We start from the raw sequence: 20,107 nt of genomic DNA on the forward strand, positions 1-20,107 counted from the left end.
ACTCTTGATTTCAGCTCACGTCATGATCTCACTGTTTGTGAGATCGAGTCTGAAGTCGGGCTCTGCACTGACAGCACGGGGCCTGCTTGGGACTCTCTCTCTCTCCCTCTCCCCTGCTCAACCTCTATTTCTCTCTCTGCTTCTCAAAATAAATAAATAGACATTTAAAATATGCTTTATACTATGCCCACTTATAAATCAAAAAGGATTGTTAATAAGTGATTCAAGTCTACTATGGGTATGAAAGAGAAAGCAAAATAAAAATAAAGGAATAAAGTTAAGCCATTTGGGTGACTTGAGGATAATACAAATGCATCACTTACAGAAAACATAAATTTGCCCTTTGGGAAATAAAAGAATTACTGCTTTTTAAGCAATCCAAAAATTATTTGAAAGGCTCACATAAAATTAAAACACAGGAAAGAACAAGAAATTGGGAGCGATGCTGAAATTTGAACTTAGGCAGACAGGCCGCCCTTGCTTGCTATTACGCTTGCTATTATCCTTATTTTTGAGATAAGAACACCCAGATATTGAGTATTCATTTTGGAGACACCTTGAACACTAAATCGTCACGAGTCCTTTTTTTTTCCTCTTCAATACGGTCCTGCTGAATGGCCCCAACATGGGGGCCTACTTAAAACGTAGCGAAGCCTGTTTTATTTTAGCCCAAGGAACACTACAGGAGTTTCTTTTTTAAATATGATTTTTGACCTCCGTGGGCTTCCGGCCCGAACTACATTTCCCAGCAGGCCGTGCTCAGAACTACGGGTGCCTACTTGAGGTCTAGCTTCCCTGGTGGCGGCGCAGTCGCCGTGCGGACGGCCGACGGGCGGGCGCTTCGCGGTTTGAATGGCTGCGGGCCCGGGCCCTCAGCTCACCTGAGGACCGGCCGCCCAGGGGTGCGCTATGCCGTCGGGAGGCGACCAGTCGCCGCCGCCCCCGCCTCCTCCTCCGGCGGCGGCAGCCTCGGATGAGGAGGAGGAAGACGACGGCGAGGCGGAGGACGCCGCGCAGCCGGCCCGCTCGCCGGCCCCTCAAACCCTGCAGCGGTTCGAAGAGCTGTGCAGCCGCCTCAACATGGACGAGGCGGCGCGGGCCGAGGCCTGGGACAGCTACCGGAACATGAGCGAGAGCTACACGCTGGAGGTGCGCCGCGGGGGAGGAGGCGAGGGGCTTCCCGGGCCTAGTCGCCGCGCCCCGCCGCGGGAATGGGCCCCTCCCCTCCCCGGGTCGGGCGCCCGGCGGGGACCCTGGGGCCGGCCCCGGGTCTCCGGTCCCCAGCCTGGAGGGCGGCGGGGATCCTCCCTGCGCGCCTTAGTCCTGGGGACCTGGCTGAAGGCAGGCTCCTAGCGGCCCAGAAAGTGAACCCCGTCTCGCAGCTGTTCCCTTTCGGGTTCCGAGTGGGGGCCATTTCTTGCCCTAAAGTGGCATCGCGAGGCCGAGGTCGTGCCGGGGTCACGATCGCAAAGATACAACCACCTTGTCGGCCGAATGAACAGGTGCAGTTGTTACGACCGTCAGGAGAAGGGGAGGGGACTTGGCTGTGCTCCCACGGAGATTAACCCGCGTTTAGCGCCGGGGCCGCTAGGCTTCTCTCTCAGTTCTTTTCCTGGTGTGCCCACTGCCTTTGTCCCGGCATTGCATCCGTGGAGTAAACGCGTTGTTAAGTTTCGGGCTGTGCTTGTGTGTCAGCTGTGTTCCTTTCCCTCGGGCAAATGAAACGGGCTTTCTGCCCCCCTGGATATAGACACACGCCCGCATTTGTCCCTAGGAAGCTGGCACTGCGACGACCTTGAGGACCTTTCGGTCACCCCAGACATTGCCCAGGACCCCGTAGCCGCTGTGATTTCGGCTTGTTGTGTCCCTTTCTTCGGATGGGGCTTGCAGATGAGAAAAATGGCCATTCCAGCCAGTGAGGCTCAACCCTGTAGGCACCTCCCCTTTATGGACCAATGGGAAGTGACGCGGAAGTCGGGATTGTTTATCAGCTGTTTGCTTGTGTGTGGCGTTGAACTGGAGGCCATATGATTTTCTTAAGCTGTTTTACGGTTTGTGGAAAGAGTAGGGCAGATAGGCTCAAACTGGGAAGGCCTAACCAAAGTATCTTTAATTATAATATTAGGGTGTTTCTGAGTACATGTGACTCACTGAGGTTACTTTGTATTCTTGCCTTAACAGGATTGTATTTCAGTTCTTCCCCCGTAGTTATATGTGCAGGGGCGTGGGGGACAGGCCTAGTAATCTAGTGTCCATAGAACTTGACAGACCTAGGTGACATTGGACAATTTACCTAACCACTCCAGCACTTGATTTTGTGATACGTGAATTTGAGATTCTTTGTACCTGCATCGCAGAGTTGTCTTGCAGGTGTAATAAGGGAATGTGGAGTTTCTCTTGTGGACAGTGCTTGTGCTCCGGAGTTTGCAGAGCTCTTTCCTATACGTAGGTGATGTGGCCGCACAGGCCACGTTACTATTTATTTTTTAGTGGTTCTGTGGTCAGTGGTTCCTGTGGTTCTTTGGTTATGGGCAGAAGTGCTTCCAAATAAGCTTTTATTTTATCCTCACGATAATCTTTTAAGTTACATAGAACAAGTACTATCACCATTCAGTTGAGGTGTCTCAACTCATGGGATTAAGTTGTATGAAGTCCAGTGTTAGGTAAGCAAGCGGCTAATAATGGTTAGTAAATTGTTTTTGAAAACACGTTTGATTAGCTCAGTTTACCCAGTAAGTGAATGAATATTCATTTATCAATTTTTTTTCCGCCTCTTTTTGGCCAGATACTGTTGTAGATGGCAGTGAGCAAAACTTAAAACCCCCCACCCTCATGGAGCTTGTTGTCAGGGATGATGTGAAATAATGGAGGATGTCAGGCTCGTGGAAAATAAAGCTCATATGATGTTTAATACAGAGTATCGGTTATAGAATTTTATCTTCTGATTTCTTGTGTTTTCTATGCTTTCATTCTCACAGCCCTCAGATAAGGAAGTTGAGGCTCTCTGTTCATTTGTCCCACATGGGGACCCCCAAAGCACATGTCCTGAGAGAGTGAGGCAGGTGGAATCTTTATTGCCTTTAATGATCTTACAAGTTACCTAGCATCATCTGCACCTCGGTTGAGATAGTTCAAAACGAGGGCATAGAACACAGATTCCTGTCTCCCAGTGTGAAAATGTCAGTGTCACAGTATGAGAACACTCGGGATGGAGCCGTCATTGAAAACACAGCTTCCCACAGACATAAAAAATTAAACTTTGTTTAATCATAAAAGTTTTTTCATATTGAAATGTATATATAGCTCATTAGGTAAAAATCAGTATTCCTTTATTTTACAGGGGAATGATCTTCACTGGTTAGCATGTGCCTTATATGTGGCTTGCAGAAAATCTGTGCCGACTGTAAGCAAAGGGACTGTTGAAGGAAACTATGTATCTTTAACTAGAATCCTGCGATGTTCCGAACAGAGGTAACTATGTCAGAGTTGGAAAAGTAGAGTGTGACAAATGTAAAAGGTCAAAAATCATAGTGATAGAATTCTCTGTTTATCATTTCCAGGGCATTTTTGTACCTATAGAGTGCTGAATTTAGAGACTAGGTCATGGCTTTCCTTTACCGCATCTAAGTTGGTAGCCATTATATTGTACTTCTTTTGTGAAAAGTATTGAAATTTTAATGTATTAAGACTTGTATGGGAGCACCTGGGTGGCTCGCTCAGCCGAGCGTCCAACTCTTGATTTCAGCTCAGGTCATGATCTCACAGTTCATGAGTTTGAGCCCCACATCGGGCTCTGTGCTGGCCTGCTTGGGCTGTGTGGTGCCTCTTGGGATTCTTGCTCTCTTTCCCTCTCTCTCTGCCCCTTCCCTGCTCACTCTCTCTAAAATAAATAAATAAACTCAAAAAAAAAAAAAAAGACTTGTTTGTATGAAGAGTAGTGTTAAAGGTTAGGACTTATTATTATGTGATATTGGAGGAATTCTAAATAAGGATATTAGAGAAACTTTAGGGAATACTCTAAATTGTAAAGGTAAATAAAATATGGTATTAAACTTAGAACTACATGCCCAGGATTTGTATCTTTATATATAAATATATGGAATGTGTAAATACTTCTCCATTTGCTGCTTGGGGGGATATGCAACACTATTACAATCAGTTTCTGAAAGGGTCAAATAATGTTTTAAAGAAGAGGCAGAAATTGCTTTTTCTATCTGTTGTGTAATTGAATTGATTATATTTATTTGTGCCTTTTGGGTGAATTTTCTCTTATGGCTTATTAAAGATTGGTGGGAAAAAGGATATTTGGCAGTTTGTAGGGGGAATACCACTGTCAAAATTTATGTACCTAATGGTTTAGAAAATCACTTACTATTAAAATAATTAACAAGAAATGTAATATTCTATCTGTAGCCTATTTATTAACCTTGAACTCCATCCTGAGTTATATTTAGGCCTAAGGACAAGAGGCAGTGCATAAAGAGTTGAACACCTGGTCTGCAAACCTGCAGAAGTGGACTTGAATAAGGTGCAAAAGTAGAATCATTACGGAAAAGCAAAGTGGAGACAGAGTAATCCAGTTAAGTGACAGACAAGGAACTTTAGAAGCAAAGGTCAAATTATGGAATTACCATAAACCATAGTAAATTGAATTCATCCAACATTTTAATGCAAGTAATCTAGTTCTAGGCTTCAGTTGTGTTTCCATTTCAAAAACTCAGTTTCTATCTATAAATTTTACCTCTGGGCTCAGATTATTTACTTTTTTGCCATAATGGACTAAAACGGGTTAAAAACGAAGAGTATGTTGGGAGAAGATATTTACAATGTGTATAAATAACAAAAGATCAGTGTCCAGAAGTATATAGAGAACGGCTAACAAATGGTTGCATGATTGACAATGGGTCCTAAAAAATGGGTAAAGAATATGATTTCACAAAGCTCAAAACTCACATAGCTAATAGATGTATGTAAAGAAGTTCAGTCTCACTGGTAATAAGGAAGTTCAAAGTAAAAACAAGGTAACTGTCATTCTCATCAGATTGGGGAAGTTTGAAGGCTGATAAAATCTGCTCTAGTCACTATGTAGGGAAACAGGAAATCTGTATTGCTGGTGTGCATTGGTGAGAGTATAAATTGGCACGGCCACTCGAGTGGCAAATTTGGCAGTCTCTAGTAAAGTTGGAGATGCACCTTCTCTGACTCGGCAATTCTTCATCTTGGCCTAGTCCGTAAAGAAGCTCTTACATACAGGTGCAAGAATGTGTTCATTACAGCCTTTTCGTGTTATAATGTAAAATTGGAAACCTCAATTTGCACTGGTTGGGGAACAAATGCAAAAAATCATGGTAGTTCATATGCAGGAATATTTTTAACATTAAAATTAATGAATTAGATCTGTACATTTTAATGTTAATCTCAGAAACATTGAATGAAAAAGCATGTTGCTGAATGCTACTTACAGTGTGATACTATTAATATAAAATCTTAAAACCACACATAAAGATGATACTACTTACTGTTTATGGATACATATAGATCCATATATGTGTAGATACAAATGTATAGATACATATAGATTCGTATATGTATAGATTCATATAGATGCCATATAGTAAGGGTATTAAGTAGTAAGTATATAAAAGCAAGGATGGGAAGGATTCGGACTCACTTGAGAATGGTGGTCATCTTTGGGGAAGAAGAGGGGGCCATGGGTTTGGGGAGGAGTACAAATGAGAATTTGGCTGTTTCTGTTGTACCTGAAGCAAACATGGCAAAATTTATTCAATATGTTAATGTTTGTTAAATCTGGCAGTGGGATACATAAGTCTTGGTTACATTACTCTGGCTGATTGTTTTATATTTTTATATATTTCATAATTTAAAAAGTCAGGTCATCTCAGAAAAAAGCTAGATTAGGAAAATCAGAGAAATTCACCAATCTGTAAGACAGGAAGCTAGTCAGAGGCATGAGTTGTGATTTTATATCACTGTCTAAAAGTAATTTAACAAGTTCATTTGATTTAATTATATTTGTGTTCTCTCCCTTTGTGTTAATTTTGAAAATGTCTCATTGTTTATTTTTAATATCAGCTTACTTGAATTTTTTCACAAGATGAAGAAGTGGGAAGACATGGCAAACCTACCCCCACATTTCAGAGAACGTACTGAGAGACTAGAAAGAAACTTCACTGTGTCGGCGGTAATTTTTAAGAAATATGAACCCATTTTTCAGGACATTTTTAAATATCCTCAAGAGGAGCAGCCTCGTCAACAGAGAGGAAGAAAACAGCGGTATATACATATACATATTTTAAAAATTTTTAGTGTTTTATTCATTTTCTGAGAGAGAGAGAACAGGGGAGGGGCAGAGAGAGAGGGAGACACAGAATCCGAAGCAGGCTCCACGGCCCGGAGCCTGATGGGGGCTCAAACTCACGAACCATGAGATCATGACCTGAGCTGTAGTCAGACGTTTAACTGACTGAGCCACCCAGGCGCCCCGCAGTATGTTTTTTTTTATATTTGTTAGTCAGGACTACACATTTTTAAAATCTGTGCTGCAGTTTTGATCCCTCGGTTTGTGTCACTTAGCTTATTTTGCTAGTCTTAAAAAAACAAATGTGATTTCATAAGTAATCTTTCTTTCTGATGGCTCTCTTTTAACAATAATTTCTTGCTTTTCATTGTATGTGAGCCATAAAGAATTTGGCTTCCTTCATATTGCAAAGTGTATGGGATTATTGTTTCTGTAAACTTTCCCTTTTTATTTAAGCAACCCAAATGCAAAAGTCAGAACTTATGTATTTTCACCAGTTAGCCACCTGGGTATCGAATTTGACTCCTTAATTTTCTGTTATTGGCTATGTTGACTATTACTATTATTTTCTGTATATTATAATATCAACTATTTCTCTTATTTGACTTCTGTGTCCGACTTAGAAATCGATAATCCCCTCTGAGCTGGCTTCTGTATGTATTTTGATGTTTATAACTAATCAAGAGTAGACAAACTGGATGGAGGGAGAATAAGGGGACAGAAACCATTATGAATTTGTGCTTTCTAATCATGTCTTCAAAATCTGTAACCTGACTCTGGCTCAGTGTTTTCCATCTTTCCTGATAGATAAAGGCAGTCATGGGATACACATTCTCTACCTTTATCATGAACACTTTTTCATAAAGTAGAAATGGAAATTGTTTTTAAGATAGAACTAGAAAAATGTTGACAAGAAAAGTGGGGGGAAAGGAGTTACTACAATTGAATGAATAATGGGTGCTTCTCTTTCAATATAAAAATTTTTCCTAAGTTGTGAAGGATGTTTCTAGTAAGTGAGCAGCTTTTAAAAATCAAACAAACTATGTATTTTCTTGGATAGTTGACCCCACTGTTATGGAAGCAGCTGGTCCAGTTTGCTTGTAATTTGGGGGGAGTTGACTATGTACAATTAAATAAAATTTGGATAGATGCTTTGTTGTAAGTCTGAGCAAGGCTGATGTGATCATTCACAGGAAGATATAGAATATCTTCTTTCTTTGGAGTGTTGTAGGAAATGATTTTAGGTTGTGCTTGCTTTGATATTTATTAGGGTATGTATATTACCTAATGTTAAGAAAATTGTAAGATAATTTTAATTTTAAAAGCTTAAAATATACTGTATACTTTTATTAGTACTTTTGGCTAATAGTAATAATCATGTATACCATTTACTGAGCATTGTTATGGAGCAGGAACTGTCCAAGATTTAAACCTGTATAACTTGAATGAATCCCTATGACAACTATATTAAGGTTGATGCTGTTGTTACAGGCGGGGGAACATAACCCCTTGAGAGGTTAAGTAATTTGGTCACAGTCACATAGTAAGTGTGGAGCTATTATTGACACTGGTAGTCTGCTTGCAGAACCCATGTCCCTTACCACTTCTCTGTACTGTACCCCACACATACCAGTCTCTGAAAGTTTGTCACTGGGTATTTATTGAGAACTTACTGTGTGAAGTATGTTAGGTATTTTATATAGGACACAAATATTGAAAAAAAAAAAAAAGCCCATAGCCTCTGTCTTTTGAGAGCTTACAGTATAGTTGTGGAGAGGAGGCATGTATAAATGCAAAAGATAACAAAAATATACAACTTCTGAGGCAAAATTAAACCACTGGGCGTGAGCCAGTCAGGTACGGTTCCATGAAGTAAGGAACGATGGGTAGGATTTTGATGGGTGAATTTGGAGATGTAGATAGAGCCTTCTTTGTACAGGATGTGTACGCGAAAATAGCAAAGAGGCGATTGGCTGAGTAGGTTCAGTAGGTCAAGTTCTAGGGTTCTCAAGTCATAGATTCACTGTTGAGAGTGGCTTGAGTTCTAAGCTAAAAAGCTTGACTTTAAAATAATTAAATAAATTAATTTAAAAAAGAGGCATGTCTGGGAGGCACGTTGGTTGAGTGTCTGACTCTTGACTTCGGCTCAGGTCGTGATCTCAGGGTTGGGGAGATGGAACCCCCATCGGGCTCTGTGCTGAGTGTGGAGCCTGCTTGGGATTCTGTCTCTTTCCTTCTGCCCCTTTCCCCAACTCTCGCACTCTCTCTCTAAAATTAAGAAAAAAACGTTTAAAAAAAAGTTTGACTTTTATCTTGGTAGGCATCAAAACTGGATAGTTATCATGTGCCTAGGGTAGGGAGGCCACTTCTAAAAGCAGGGCACTGACATTTAATCCTTGCCACGGACTGGTGAATTAAGTACAAAACTCTACCCAGGAGACTAATTGTTCAGCAGATAAAGAGACTGGGGCACATGGGAGGCAAGTGTGTATAAGTAAGGACGGTGGGGGAGCTAAACCCTAGTCTCCCGATCTTCCCTTCAGAGCTCCTTGTTGGGATGTGGAAACAACAGATGTCTTATCTGAATATTGGCAGAGGTTTTGGTAGAAAAGCCAAGGGCGTAAAACAGGTCTGAAACTCCCTTTAGCAGACAACTTGGCCAAGTATAATGGATAGTCTTAACGATAAAGAATAAGGAATTATAGCAAACCCAGAATTTACCTTAAGTAGTCCTTTTGTGACTTGATACAATCTGGAATATCTTTGGGGAGGGAGGGTTTACAGTTCCTTAGCTATGATGAAGGGAAAAAAATAGAGAAATACCTGATTGCATACATGGGTCCAAAAGCAGCATGAGCCTTGCTGGTGTCATCAAAACATCTATGGTCACTCATTTTCTACCTTACCTGTCTTGACCTTGAAAGCCTTTTATAGTTCTTCAGAATTTCTTCTTTCTGAGGTGAACTCTTTCCCTGGCTTTGTCCTTGCCAGTGTTTGGTTGGAGCAGAACTTCTTGTACATTTTCCACGTGAAACGAATCTGCTGTCACTCCCTTCAACTGTGGGTTTTGTTTCTCACCCGATTTATAGTCATTTGTGATGTCTTTTTCAAATTCTTCTGTTATCTCATGACTTTCTTTCTCCCCTAAAGGCGACAGCCCTGTACCGTGTCCGAAGTTTTCCATTTTTGTTGGGTGCTTTTTATATATGCAAAAGGTAAGACAGAGCAATATTTATCTAGATGTTAGCTTATGTAAATGTCCAGGTACTACTTTTGTCAATCTGTATTGTGTATCAGGAAAAGATTCTCAACTGAGAACTTTCTCAATGACTTTAATCTCAGATTCATTTTTAAGTATTGCCTTTTTGTAAGTCTTTTGAATGTCTATAATGTCCAAATCTTATATTAAATGGAAAATCCTTTTATTTTGTTCTTCCATAACATCTTTTCCATCCAGAGCTATTCTTCTGAATTATGGACCAAAAACACATTAGTGGTTTGTATTGGTGTCTTGAGCTGTATTTTTCGTGAGCCGTGTCTTATTTTGTTGAGGGTGACTGCTCATCCTCAGTGTAGTTCAGATGACTTTTTGCATCTTGTTCAGATAAATACATTTGCTCAAATGCCTTTGGATACAATTTATTTTCTCTCCCTTCTCATCTCCCTTAACTTACCCAAGGTCTGTATTCAGGGAAATACGTTACTATTTTTTTGTGTCCTGTCTATATTTCTATGTAGAAATGATTCTCAGTAATCTAAAGAAGAAGAAAAAATACAATTACATTAATTACATAAACTATGTAGAATGCCTTTGCTATTAAGAAAGCCCAATCAAATGCAAAGTTATCATCAAAGAGTCATAGAGCTGGAAGGAATTTCATAAATGTAAGAGATTTTCATTATTAGATCCAGTAGCCCAAATTATTTACTTTCAAGAATAGGTAACTGAGGCCCCAAAATTAGCTGCTAGAAACAGAGCTAGGATTTGAACCCAGATCTGGCTCTTGGTTTCATGCCAGATGTGAAGACCCTTTAGCAAGGATGTATCACTCCATTGGTCTCTGGGTTTGGTGTGTCGGATTATAGCTGGTTCTTTCTAGCTATTTAGGTGAGAACTCATCCTTCCTCCCTGAGCTGTGTGGTTGATTGAAAAGAAAAGTCTTTCTTCTGCCAAAAATAAACTGTTAGTTATTTTGCTGCCCATCACACTGGCGTGTTTCTTTAGTGGAGATAAAGGTAATATCAATGGCACAAAATGGAGGTGTAGGAGCATATAAACGGCTCTCATAGTAGCCAGTAACCCCTGCTGCCGCTTTTAGCTTGCTGTGGCTGGTATTATTTAAGACACTAATCTTGTCATTGGATTGTGGGCAAGGGTGTCTGACTTCTGGGATTTTATCTGTTCTTATGCTTTTTATGGTGTATATGTATCTGGGAATGAATGTGTTTGATACTGTAGAAATTATTTAAAAATTTTATTGTCCTTATTTACATTTTGGTCTCTCTTGATCAACTGGGTGGCATATTTTTTGTCTCTGCAGTTAACTCGGTGTTGGAGTTGTATTATTAATTCAGTCTGTAATTATTTAATCTGAAGAGTCTTTGTTTCCTGACAGTCCAACACCGTGATCTTTTATGATTCAGTAAGATCTTTTCTGATAGAGTTGTTTAATTACTTTTATTCAGTTCTTGATTTAGTTATTTAGGGAGAGTTGTATTGTACTCTTTTATAGCTACCTTTCTCATGACTTCCTCTGCAGCATACGGGCATCCCAGATTATGTTGTTCCTGATAGATAAGCCATTTTTTTTGCCTGTTATCTTTGTTGACTTCCTATGGCAAATACACCCTCGTGACAAGTTTGGGCTTGTCATCCTGAAGGGCTTTGTGGCCCCAAGACCAATTTGGTGCCACTTCCTGTTTTACAATCTCCAGTCTCTTCATTCCTGATAAATCAGCCAATTTTGGAGTTTCAACAAGTTATCTTTGTTGTTGGAAAGATAACCTACCTCACAAAGTGAGATTTCTTTCTAAAGTCAGGATTTGAAACTCGAAGTCTGTCACGTTGGGACAGTCCTGGAGTTTAAATTAGATTCTGACCTGTGGGGCATTTTTTGTTAGAAGTTACTGTGCTGCTCTTTTTTTCCTTTATGGCAAGTACACACCAGTGACAAGTTGAGGCTTGTCAGTGTGATGGGCTTTGTAGCTTGAAGCCGTAGGTGCCACTTCCTGTTTTACATTTGAGAAACCGTCTGCTTTAATATTAAACATCTTTATAGTGGAGCCAGGCAGGTTAGTTTGGTTCTATCAGTGCAGAACTTAACCACCTATTCTCATTCGCCTTTCTGGCAACAGAAAAGCATTTTTTTCTCTTTAACTCATTTAAATTGATTTGTTGAATCATCTGTACGAAAAGAGAATTATCCTGCTATGCAGAGGTAAGTGGTAACTTTCTTTGGAGGAAAGGAGAAAAAGGGGGGGAAAAAGCCTGAAACAAAGCAGTATGAGAGAGAGAGAGAGAGAGAGAGAGAGTGTGTGTGTGTGCGCGTGCGCTTGTGTGTTTGCATGCATTTGGGTAGGCATTAAGTGCGAACATGTTGAGGTTTAGAAATAATTCCTCAGATGTATGTTAGCTGTTTAAATTGAATTCATGTGATATAAAATCACTAGGAAGACTTTACATGCTGTGTTTCATGAGAAAAGAGATATGCTCAAAGTTATTTAAAAAATCTAGAAATATTTCTTAATTTCCAAGAATAAAACTGTTCAACTGCCTATAAAAACTGATTTCAGTGTTAGACTTAAACTGGCATTGCAGAAATGACATGTTTCTCTAGGTTTGAGCCTGAGTTTCTTTTTTCTTTGTTTACTAAGCATCAACATTATTCCCAGGATATTGGCTCTAGACTTAAATATCTTTCATTGTGGTCCTGTTGTTAATTTGTATGAGTTTATATTATTATTAGAAAATATTTCAAATGTTACCGTTAGCAGCCTGATTATATGTTCTGGTCTTTTTAAACTATATACATGAAAAAATCATTGTTCAGCTATTCCTAAGTATATCTACTAATCTTTTTTTTTTTTAATAAATTTCCCTTCTAGAACTGCTTTTTGTACATCCTAAAGATGTTGGACCACTGTGTTTTCATTTTCATTTGTCTCCATGTATTGTGATTTTTTTATTTTTTTGGTTTTTAATTAATTAAATTTTAACTAATAGTTTAATAGTTTAATTAGTTAAATTTTAATTTCAATATAGTTACCATGCTGTTAATATTAGTTTTGGGTATGTAATATCTACTAATTTTCTTTTTTTTATTTAATTTATTTTTTAATTTATCTACTAATTTTCTTAACAGAAAAATATTTTCACACGAAAGAACTTGCTGCAGTTTGAGATAATTTATGAAGTTGTTTAGAATTTTCAAAGAAAAAAAACAGTGATAAAATTTTAGTCAGCTACTGGGGAATTAATGCTTATTTAATGAATATTGATTGAGTGAATGAATGCCATTTTTTGTAAAGTTTTGGTTTTAATTACACTCTCAGAAATTTATAAGACTTTAAGAGTAATATTTCAAAATGTAGGTTTGCTAGAACACTTTATGTAGCTTTTGAGTCAGGTTTGGTACAGTGTTTATGTAATGTCATTTTAATTAAAAAGAGAAATTATGTCTAAAATATTGTAACATGGATGCAGATTTACTTGATAACTGTTTGTATTCCTGTAGGTAATTTCCCCATGATTAGTGATGATTTGGTCAATTCTTACCATCTTCTGCTGTGTGCTTTGGACTTGGTTTATGGAAATGCGCTTCAATGTTCCAACCGTAAAGAACTTGTAAACCCTAATTTTAAAGGTAAGTGTGTAAATCAAAGATTATTGGACAACTCACATTTCTACCTTATGTTTATTCTTGGGAGCTGTACACATGCCACAGGTTTCCTAGCATCAGAGAGCGTTAAGTGCTTTGAAAAGCTCCATCATCATAATCCAGAATACTTGTAATTACTTAAACCCAGGAGTTGAGCTCTCTGTAAAAATATTTATGGAAAGTGCAATCGCAAATATTACAAAGTGTGAAGTCTTACATGACAACTGTAGAAGTTTCTGAAACAACAAGAAGGAATTTAAAAACCTATAGTAGCAAAGTCGCATTAAACTGATGTTGTTTTCTGCATTGCCGAGCTTTGTGCCTGACACACAGTAGGAGCTCAAAATGGATTTATTGAAATAATCTCCATTCAGGTTTTTTCCTACAGAAGAGTAGTTATGGTTGTAAATAAGTAAAATGAATTTTTAGCTCTTAAACTAAAAGATGGATAGAAATGATTATTTTGGCAATGCATTTAAGCAGGCTTTAAGGCCATGTTATTTCTATGAATGATATACAGTAAGAGACCAAATTATAACTCACAGACAATATTATAAATATTAAACAGTATTTATAGAGGTAGTATATAAACTGTTGACATTTGAATAATACCATGGTAGGATTCTGAGTGATTTTCAGTTTTGGGGTGGTTATCGTTAAAATTTTAGCTTGTCTGACTCTGAAGTTTTTTTTTTTAATGTTTATTTATTTTGAGAGAGAGCGTAAGCACACGTTTACACGTAAGCGGGGCGGGGGTGGGGAAGTGCAGAGAGAGAGGTAGAGAGAGAATCCCAAGCAGGCTCCTCACTGTCAGCACAGAACCTGACACTGGGCTTGATCCCACAAACCGTGAGATTGTGACTTGAGCCAAGATCAAGAGTCAGAAGCTCAACTGACTGAGCCACCCAGGTGCCCCTCAAGGTAGATTTTTAAAGTTACTGAAGTTACTTAGTTGTTCCTGCTTCAATACATTTAATGTTCTTAATATTCTCTCCTTTCCTTCCTAACTCCCTTTATATTTCTATGTAGTAGCTGCTTTTCATTTTTCTCCTCTTATTTATTTATCCATTTTGTTTGATTTTAGTTTATTTATTTACTTTTGAGGAAGAGACAGAGAGACAGAGAGAGAGAGAGAAAATCCCCAAGCGGGCTCCGTGCTGTCAGTGCAGAGCCTAGCATAGGACTCGAACCCACGAACTGTGAGGTCGTGACCTGAAGCTGAAATCAAGAGTAGGACGCTTAACCAACTGAGCCACCCAGGCCCTGCTTATTTATTTATTCTTATACTGAGTCTTGGGTAAGAATAAGCTGTAAATCAATATGTTACCTACATCCAGTATGATGAAATGGAAATATATAAACAGTATATACTTTGAATAGTTGTATTTTTTATTTGAATGTCAGACTTATTTGCAAAGTTTTATTTTTTTATGTTTTTTAGATCTTATTGCAATATACTAAAATTGTTACCTCAGCTCTTTTTTCTTTATTTCCAGATAAATAATTAACTGAAATCTTTTGAGTAGTGATGTACTTTATCTGTATTTGCTGTATATTTATTTTTATTTAAGTATAATTAACATACAGTGTCATATTAGTTTCAAGTGTGCAACATAGTGAGTCGACGACTCTGTACATTACTCAGCGCTCACCACAGTAAGTGTAGTCACCATCTGTCGCCATGCAGTGTTATGACAATACTATTAACTATATTCCTTACGTTGTACTTTTCATCTCCATGCCTTATGTATTTTATTTTATTTTAATTTATTTATTTATGTTAGCTACTTGGTCGATAAGTTTATTATTGTCTTTGTCTGAAAAATCTTCATAAAAATTGTGGTTTGATTTAGCTCTCAGTGGCCCACTCCTGAGCTCTAAAGAAGCTTGCCTTCTTCTGAGCTGCCCAATCTTTCTTCTGGGCAAGAGACATTTTGGGATAGTTCCACCTCTTTTTAACTTCTTTCTTAGGCTTCTTCTTCTAGACTGGATTCTCTCCTAGAGCAGTGTGAGCTTTACACATCTCCTCCACCATGTCTGGAGTTATTCTTTTTTTTTTTTTTTTAATTTTTAAAAATTTTTATTTACTTTTGAGAGAGAAGGAGAGAGACAGAGGTGCAAACAGGGTAGGGGCAGAGAGAAAGGGAGACACAGAATCCGAAGCGGGCTCCAGGCTCCAAGCTGTCAGAGCAGAGCCTGACGTGGGGCTTGAACTCATGGGCTGCGAGATCATGACCTGAGCCGAAGTTGGACACTTAACCAGCTGAGCCACCCAGGTGCCCCCTGGAGATACTTTGTTCTCTATGTATTAAGAGAATTGTTTCTTGTAAGCGTCTTCATCTTCTTCCATTAGGTAATGCATACAATCTGCAACTTTTTGACCCATGACGTACTGCCCGTGTCCTTCTGCACTCAATTACTCGCTTTCCAAATCATAACCAGGGAATCATTTGGTACCATTAGGGACAGAGAAGGCACCATCTACCGCTCTCTTGAGGGCCCCCAAAACTTTATTTTGAGGAGTGGTTGCATCCAAATAGTAGGTGAAGGTACCAGGTTGACCCTCAGTGCTTTCCACAGTATTCATCCCCTGTCACTTCCACTTGGCCTTCTTAGATCTTGTCCAGGCCTGCTACAGTACACTGCAGCGTAATTTGTCACACCAGCCATCACACCTCTCTTTGGGAGTTCATAAGCACGTGCTGCACAAACCGTCGCATTTCCTCTGTGCGGGCATTAGCAGTCTGACAGGTGATCTCTCTGGTCTCTCTGTGGACTATCATCCTGTATTTAGATGTGTTCTACTTACTTTTATCCTGAATTACCAAGCGTTCCCAAGCATAGTAATTAGTTTTGCCCTCTTGTCTTCTTCTAAATTTCACTTGGTATCTCTTTTATTTTTTTATTTTTTATTTTTTTATTTTTTTTTATTTTTGGGACAGAGAGAGACAGAGCATGAACGGGGGAGGGGCAGAGAGAGAGGGAGACACAGAATCGGAAACAGGCTCCAGGCTCCGAGCCATCAGCCCAGAGCCTGACGCGGGGCTCGAACTCACGGACCGCGAGATCGTGACCTGGCTGAAGTCGGACGCTTAACCGACTGCGCCACCCAGGCGCCCCATCACTTGGTATCTCTTGATGCAAGCCTTATTCTTGACAAACTTAACAGACCCCATCCTGTAGAACAAAGACTGGCGTCCATGGCTCACCACAGACAAGCAGGCCCAGAAATACTCCATTGGGGGGGGGGCGGGGGGGGGGTGGCAACTTACTGTTTTATAACTGGAAGTTTGTACCTCTTAATCCCTTTTATCCATATTGCCCATTCCCCCATCCACCTCTCCCCTGGCAACCACCAGTTTGTTTTCCATACTTAAGAGTCTGGTTTTTTTATTTGCTTTTTAAATTTCACATGTAAGTGAAATCATATGGTATCTATCAACTGTTTGACTTACTTCACCTGGCATAATACCATCTAAGTCCATCCATGTTGTTGTAAATGGCAAGATTTCATTTTTTTTATGGCTGAATAGTATTCCTGTGTGTGTGCGTGTCTGTGTGTGTGTATCTGTGTGTGTGTGTGAGAGAGAGACAGAGAGAGAGAGAGCAAGGGAATATGAGAAAATGAGAGAGAGATCTATTCATATATTGATGGACACTTGGGTTGCTTCCATATCTTGGCTATTGTAAATAATGCTGCAGTAAACATGGTGGTGTGTAGGTGTTTCCAAATCAGTGTTTTCATTTTCTTTGGGTAAATACCCAGTGGAATTATGGGATCATATGGTATTTCTGTTGTAAATTTTTGGAGGAAATGCCAAACTTTTCCAGAGTGGTTGCACCAATTTACCATCCCACCAATAGTGTATGAGGATTCCCTTTTCTCCACATCCTCCCTAATGCTTGTTATTTCTTGTCTTTTTGATTGATAATGGCCATTCTGACTGGTATGAGGTCATATCTCATGGTTTTGATTTGCATTTCCCTGGTGATTAGTGATGTTGAGCTTCTTTTCATGTGTCTGTTGGACGTCTAGATGTCTTCTTTGGGAAAATGTCTATTAAGGTCCTCTGCTCATTTTTTTATTGAACTGCTCGGATTTTTTTGGTGTTGTGTTGTATAAATTCTTTATATATTTTGAATATTAGCCCCTTATTGGATAAATCATTTGCATATATCTTCTCCCATTCATTAGGTTGCCTTTTTGTTTTGTTTTGTTTTGCTGTGCAAAAGCTTTTTATTTTGGTATAATCCTAGTAGTTGATTTTGTCTTTGTCTCCCTTGCCTGAGGAGACATAGCCATAAATATGTTGCTATTGAATGATAGCAACATTCAATATTGAATGATATTGAAGAGGATGATATTGAAGAGATTACTGCCTATGTTTTCTTTTGTCTTTGCTATCTTAGAGGTATATTTAGAGTCAAATTATGCCCCTCTACACTCTTTCCTATGTGCTTATACACTAACTCATAGGCTGATTAGATTATTTGTATTTTGGTTTATTACAGTTGGATTTATTGAATGCTACCTGATCTCTCTGTTCTGTGATTCTGTTCATTATAGGCCTGTCAGAGGATTTTCATGCTAAGGATTCTAAACCTTCCTCGGACCCACCTTGTGTCATTGAGAAACTCTGTTCCTTACATGATGGCCTCGTTTTGGAAGCAAAGGGAATAAAGGAACATTTCTGGAAACCCTATATTAGGAAACTTTATGAAAAAAAGGTTTGTAAGTAGTAAAGTAATGTGAAAATATTTTCTGTGGAAAGATTTATTTTAATATGATGACTTAAGGATCTTTTCTTTCATCATAGCTCCTTAAGGGAAAAGAAGAAAATCTTACAGGGTTTTTAGAACCTGGGAACTTTGCAGAGAGTTTGTGAGTATTTGTATTATCAGCCATTTTAATATTTTGTAAACTATGTGCTTAGGAAACCTCAGAGTTTAGTGTCTTTATCGTTTGTACCCTGGAAACTTAGAATATATTTTGTGGGAGAACATCAGAAAGCATTCAAAAGTTGTGTCAGCTGTTACTGTAAGCACACAGGTTAAAATTTATTGGAAATTGTATGGCTGTTCTTTAAAGTTTTAATAGTTAAGCTTTTGGATCATAATTTTGAGATAAAAGAAGTTCTTTGGGAACTGTATGGGTTCAAATGATGATGTAGAAGTAGCGAGGTCTTCAAAGGTGCCTAGAGCAACTGGGAAAGATAATTAAGCATCTCACCAGAAACTGCACGTCCCAGGTAGATCGGTACAGGGTTCCTCCCCTCCAATCCCCGCCAAAATACTGTCAGCAAGATACACTCGCTGTATGATGGGTGAGCCTAGTGTAGCAAGCTTGCATTTTATACAGCTCAGATGTAAGTAACCGTGATCTGAAATTTAACTTTCACAAAATTATTAGAACTTGGAGTAAATAAAAAAATCACCTAATTAGGTGGCTTAAAATACTAACAGAAACGGCAGTCCTGTGAATGTACATTTTGCCTGTCTTTTTTTTTTTTTTCCTATAGTAAAGCCATCAATAAGGCCTATGAGGAGTATGTTTTATCTGTTGGGAATTTAGATGAAAGGATATTTCTTGGAGAGGATGCTGAAGAGGAAATTGGGACTCTGTCACGGTGTCTGAACACTGGTTCGGGAGCAGAGGCTGCTGACAGGGTGCAGATGAAAGCCATCCTCCAGCAGCATTTCGACAAGGTGAGCCGGCCAGTGCCAGGAAAGCAGACATACCGGAGTCTCTGTGTTATTGTGGTAATTGTGTGTGTGTGTGTGTGTGTGTGTGTGTGTGTGTGTGTGTTGTACTTCTTCCAGTATGAAAAGGGAAATTCTTGTCCTACTTAATTGAAAAAGTGGTCTCTGTGTTTACTGACTTAATTTTTGTTAACATCAACTTTCCGAGTTTTTGGTTGGATGTGAGAGAAAGAGCCTTTGATATAAATTTAAATGAATGTATCATGCTGATATAACTGTCGGTTTTTTTAAAAAAAAAATGGGCCAGTAATATACAGTCTTTACATATTGAACGTAGTAAGCATTTTAGAAAATGTCAGTTGACCTGAATGGTACCTTCATCTAGACACTAGAGAAACTGATCATCTGTAGTGTTTAGGAAAATTCCGTTAAATTGACATTCAGGATCATTGAATTTCAGGTGTTATTTCATGCATACAGTTAGGATGATAGAGACTAAGAGTTTCTCTTCTATTGTGTGATGTTCACAGAAAATACACAGCTTCAGGGGCGCCTGGGTGGCGCAGTCGGTTAAGCGTCCGACTTCAGCCAGGTCACGATCTCGCGGTCCGTGAGTTCGAGCCCCGCGTCGGGCTCTGGGCTGATGGCTCAGAGCCTGGAGCCTGTTTCCGATTCTGTGTCTCCCTCTCTCTCTGCCCCTCCCCCGTTCATGCTCTGTCTCTCTCTGTCCCAAAAAAATAAATAAACGTTGAAAAAAAATTTAAAAAAAAAAAGAAAATACACAGCTTCTGACAAGTGCTTCCAAAGGCAGTGTGTATATTTCAAAGGGGTAACTCACCTGTAAGACCAGACTTAAGCCTGGTTTGCTTATTCATTCAGTAAATATTCTAAAGGTATTTCACACGCCAGATTGTGTCCTGCATACTGGTGATACAGCAGTGAACACAATAGCCATGAATACCTTGTTTTATATTTCAGTGTGGGGAGATGGACAATAGATAACCAAACAAGTGAATATATTGGACGTCGGATGATAGTGTATAAAGAGAAGTCAAATAGGGTAGTAGTTCAGAGCGTGGGGGAGAAGGGAGAACGCGTGGGCCTTGGGCTGCTATAGATAGGGCGGTGAGGAAAGACATCTCCGAGGGGGTAACACCAACAGAGACGTGAAGTGAGGAAGCAAATCATGTGACTAGCCGAGGAATGTGTT

The 20,107-nt window shown here is 39.3% G+C and overlaps 1 protein-coding gene and 1 pseudogene across 7 annotated transcripts in view; one reads left to right on the forward strand and one right to left on the reverse strand.

The window, feature by feature from the left end:
- The first annotated feature begins 821 nt into the window (after positions 1–821).
- Positions 822–20,107, forward strand: part of RBL2 (RB transcriptional corepressor like 2) — a 54,410-nt gene continuing 35,124 nt past the window's right edge. For 2 of the 7 annotated variants that reach the window (XR_006961862.1, XR_006961863.1), the window contains exons 1-8: positions 823–1,149; positions 3,341–3,471; positions 6,094–6,294; positions 9,470–9,534; positions 13,054–13,182; positions 17,765–17,925; positions 18,015–18,079; positions 18,717–18,903. Coding sequence is in view for 5 of the 7 variants with exons in the window: in XM_047078409.1 (XP_046934365.1) it covers positions 910–1,149; positions 3,341–3,471; positions 6,094–6,294; positions 9,470–9,534; positions 13,054–13,182; positions 17,765–17,925; positions 18,015–18,079; positions 18,717–18,903 (1,179 nt within the window). In the remaining 2 variants the exon portion in view is untranslated. Of the gene's footprint in view, positions 1,150–2,485; positions 2,664–3,340; positions 3,472–6,093; positions 6,295–9,469; positions 9,535–11,732; positions 11,758–13,053; positions 13,183–17,764; positions 17,926–18,014; positions 18,080–18,716; positions 18,904–20,107 lie in introns of those variants that run through there. The other 5 variants (XM_047078409.1, XM_047078407.1, XM_047078410.1 and 2 more) reach the window with 5 other exon arrangements.
- On the reverse strand, positions 15,047–16,436 carry LOC124511641 (60S ribosomal protein L5-like; annotated as a pseudogene).

Source organism: Lynx rufus, unplaced genomic scaffold, assembly GCF_022079265.1.
Source record: "Lynx rufus isolate CCGP_SWC_20201006 ecotype Redwood Valley unplaced genomic scaffold, mLynRuf1.p SCAF_16, whole genome shotgun sequence".
Classification (NCBI taxonomy): domain Eukaryota; kingdom Metazoa; phylum Chordata; class Mammalia; order Carnivora; family Felidae; genus Lynx; species Lynx rufus.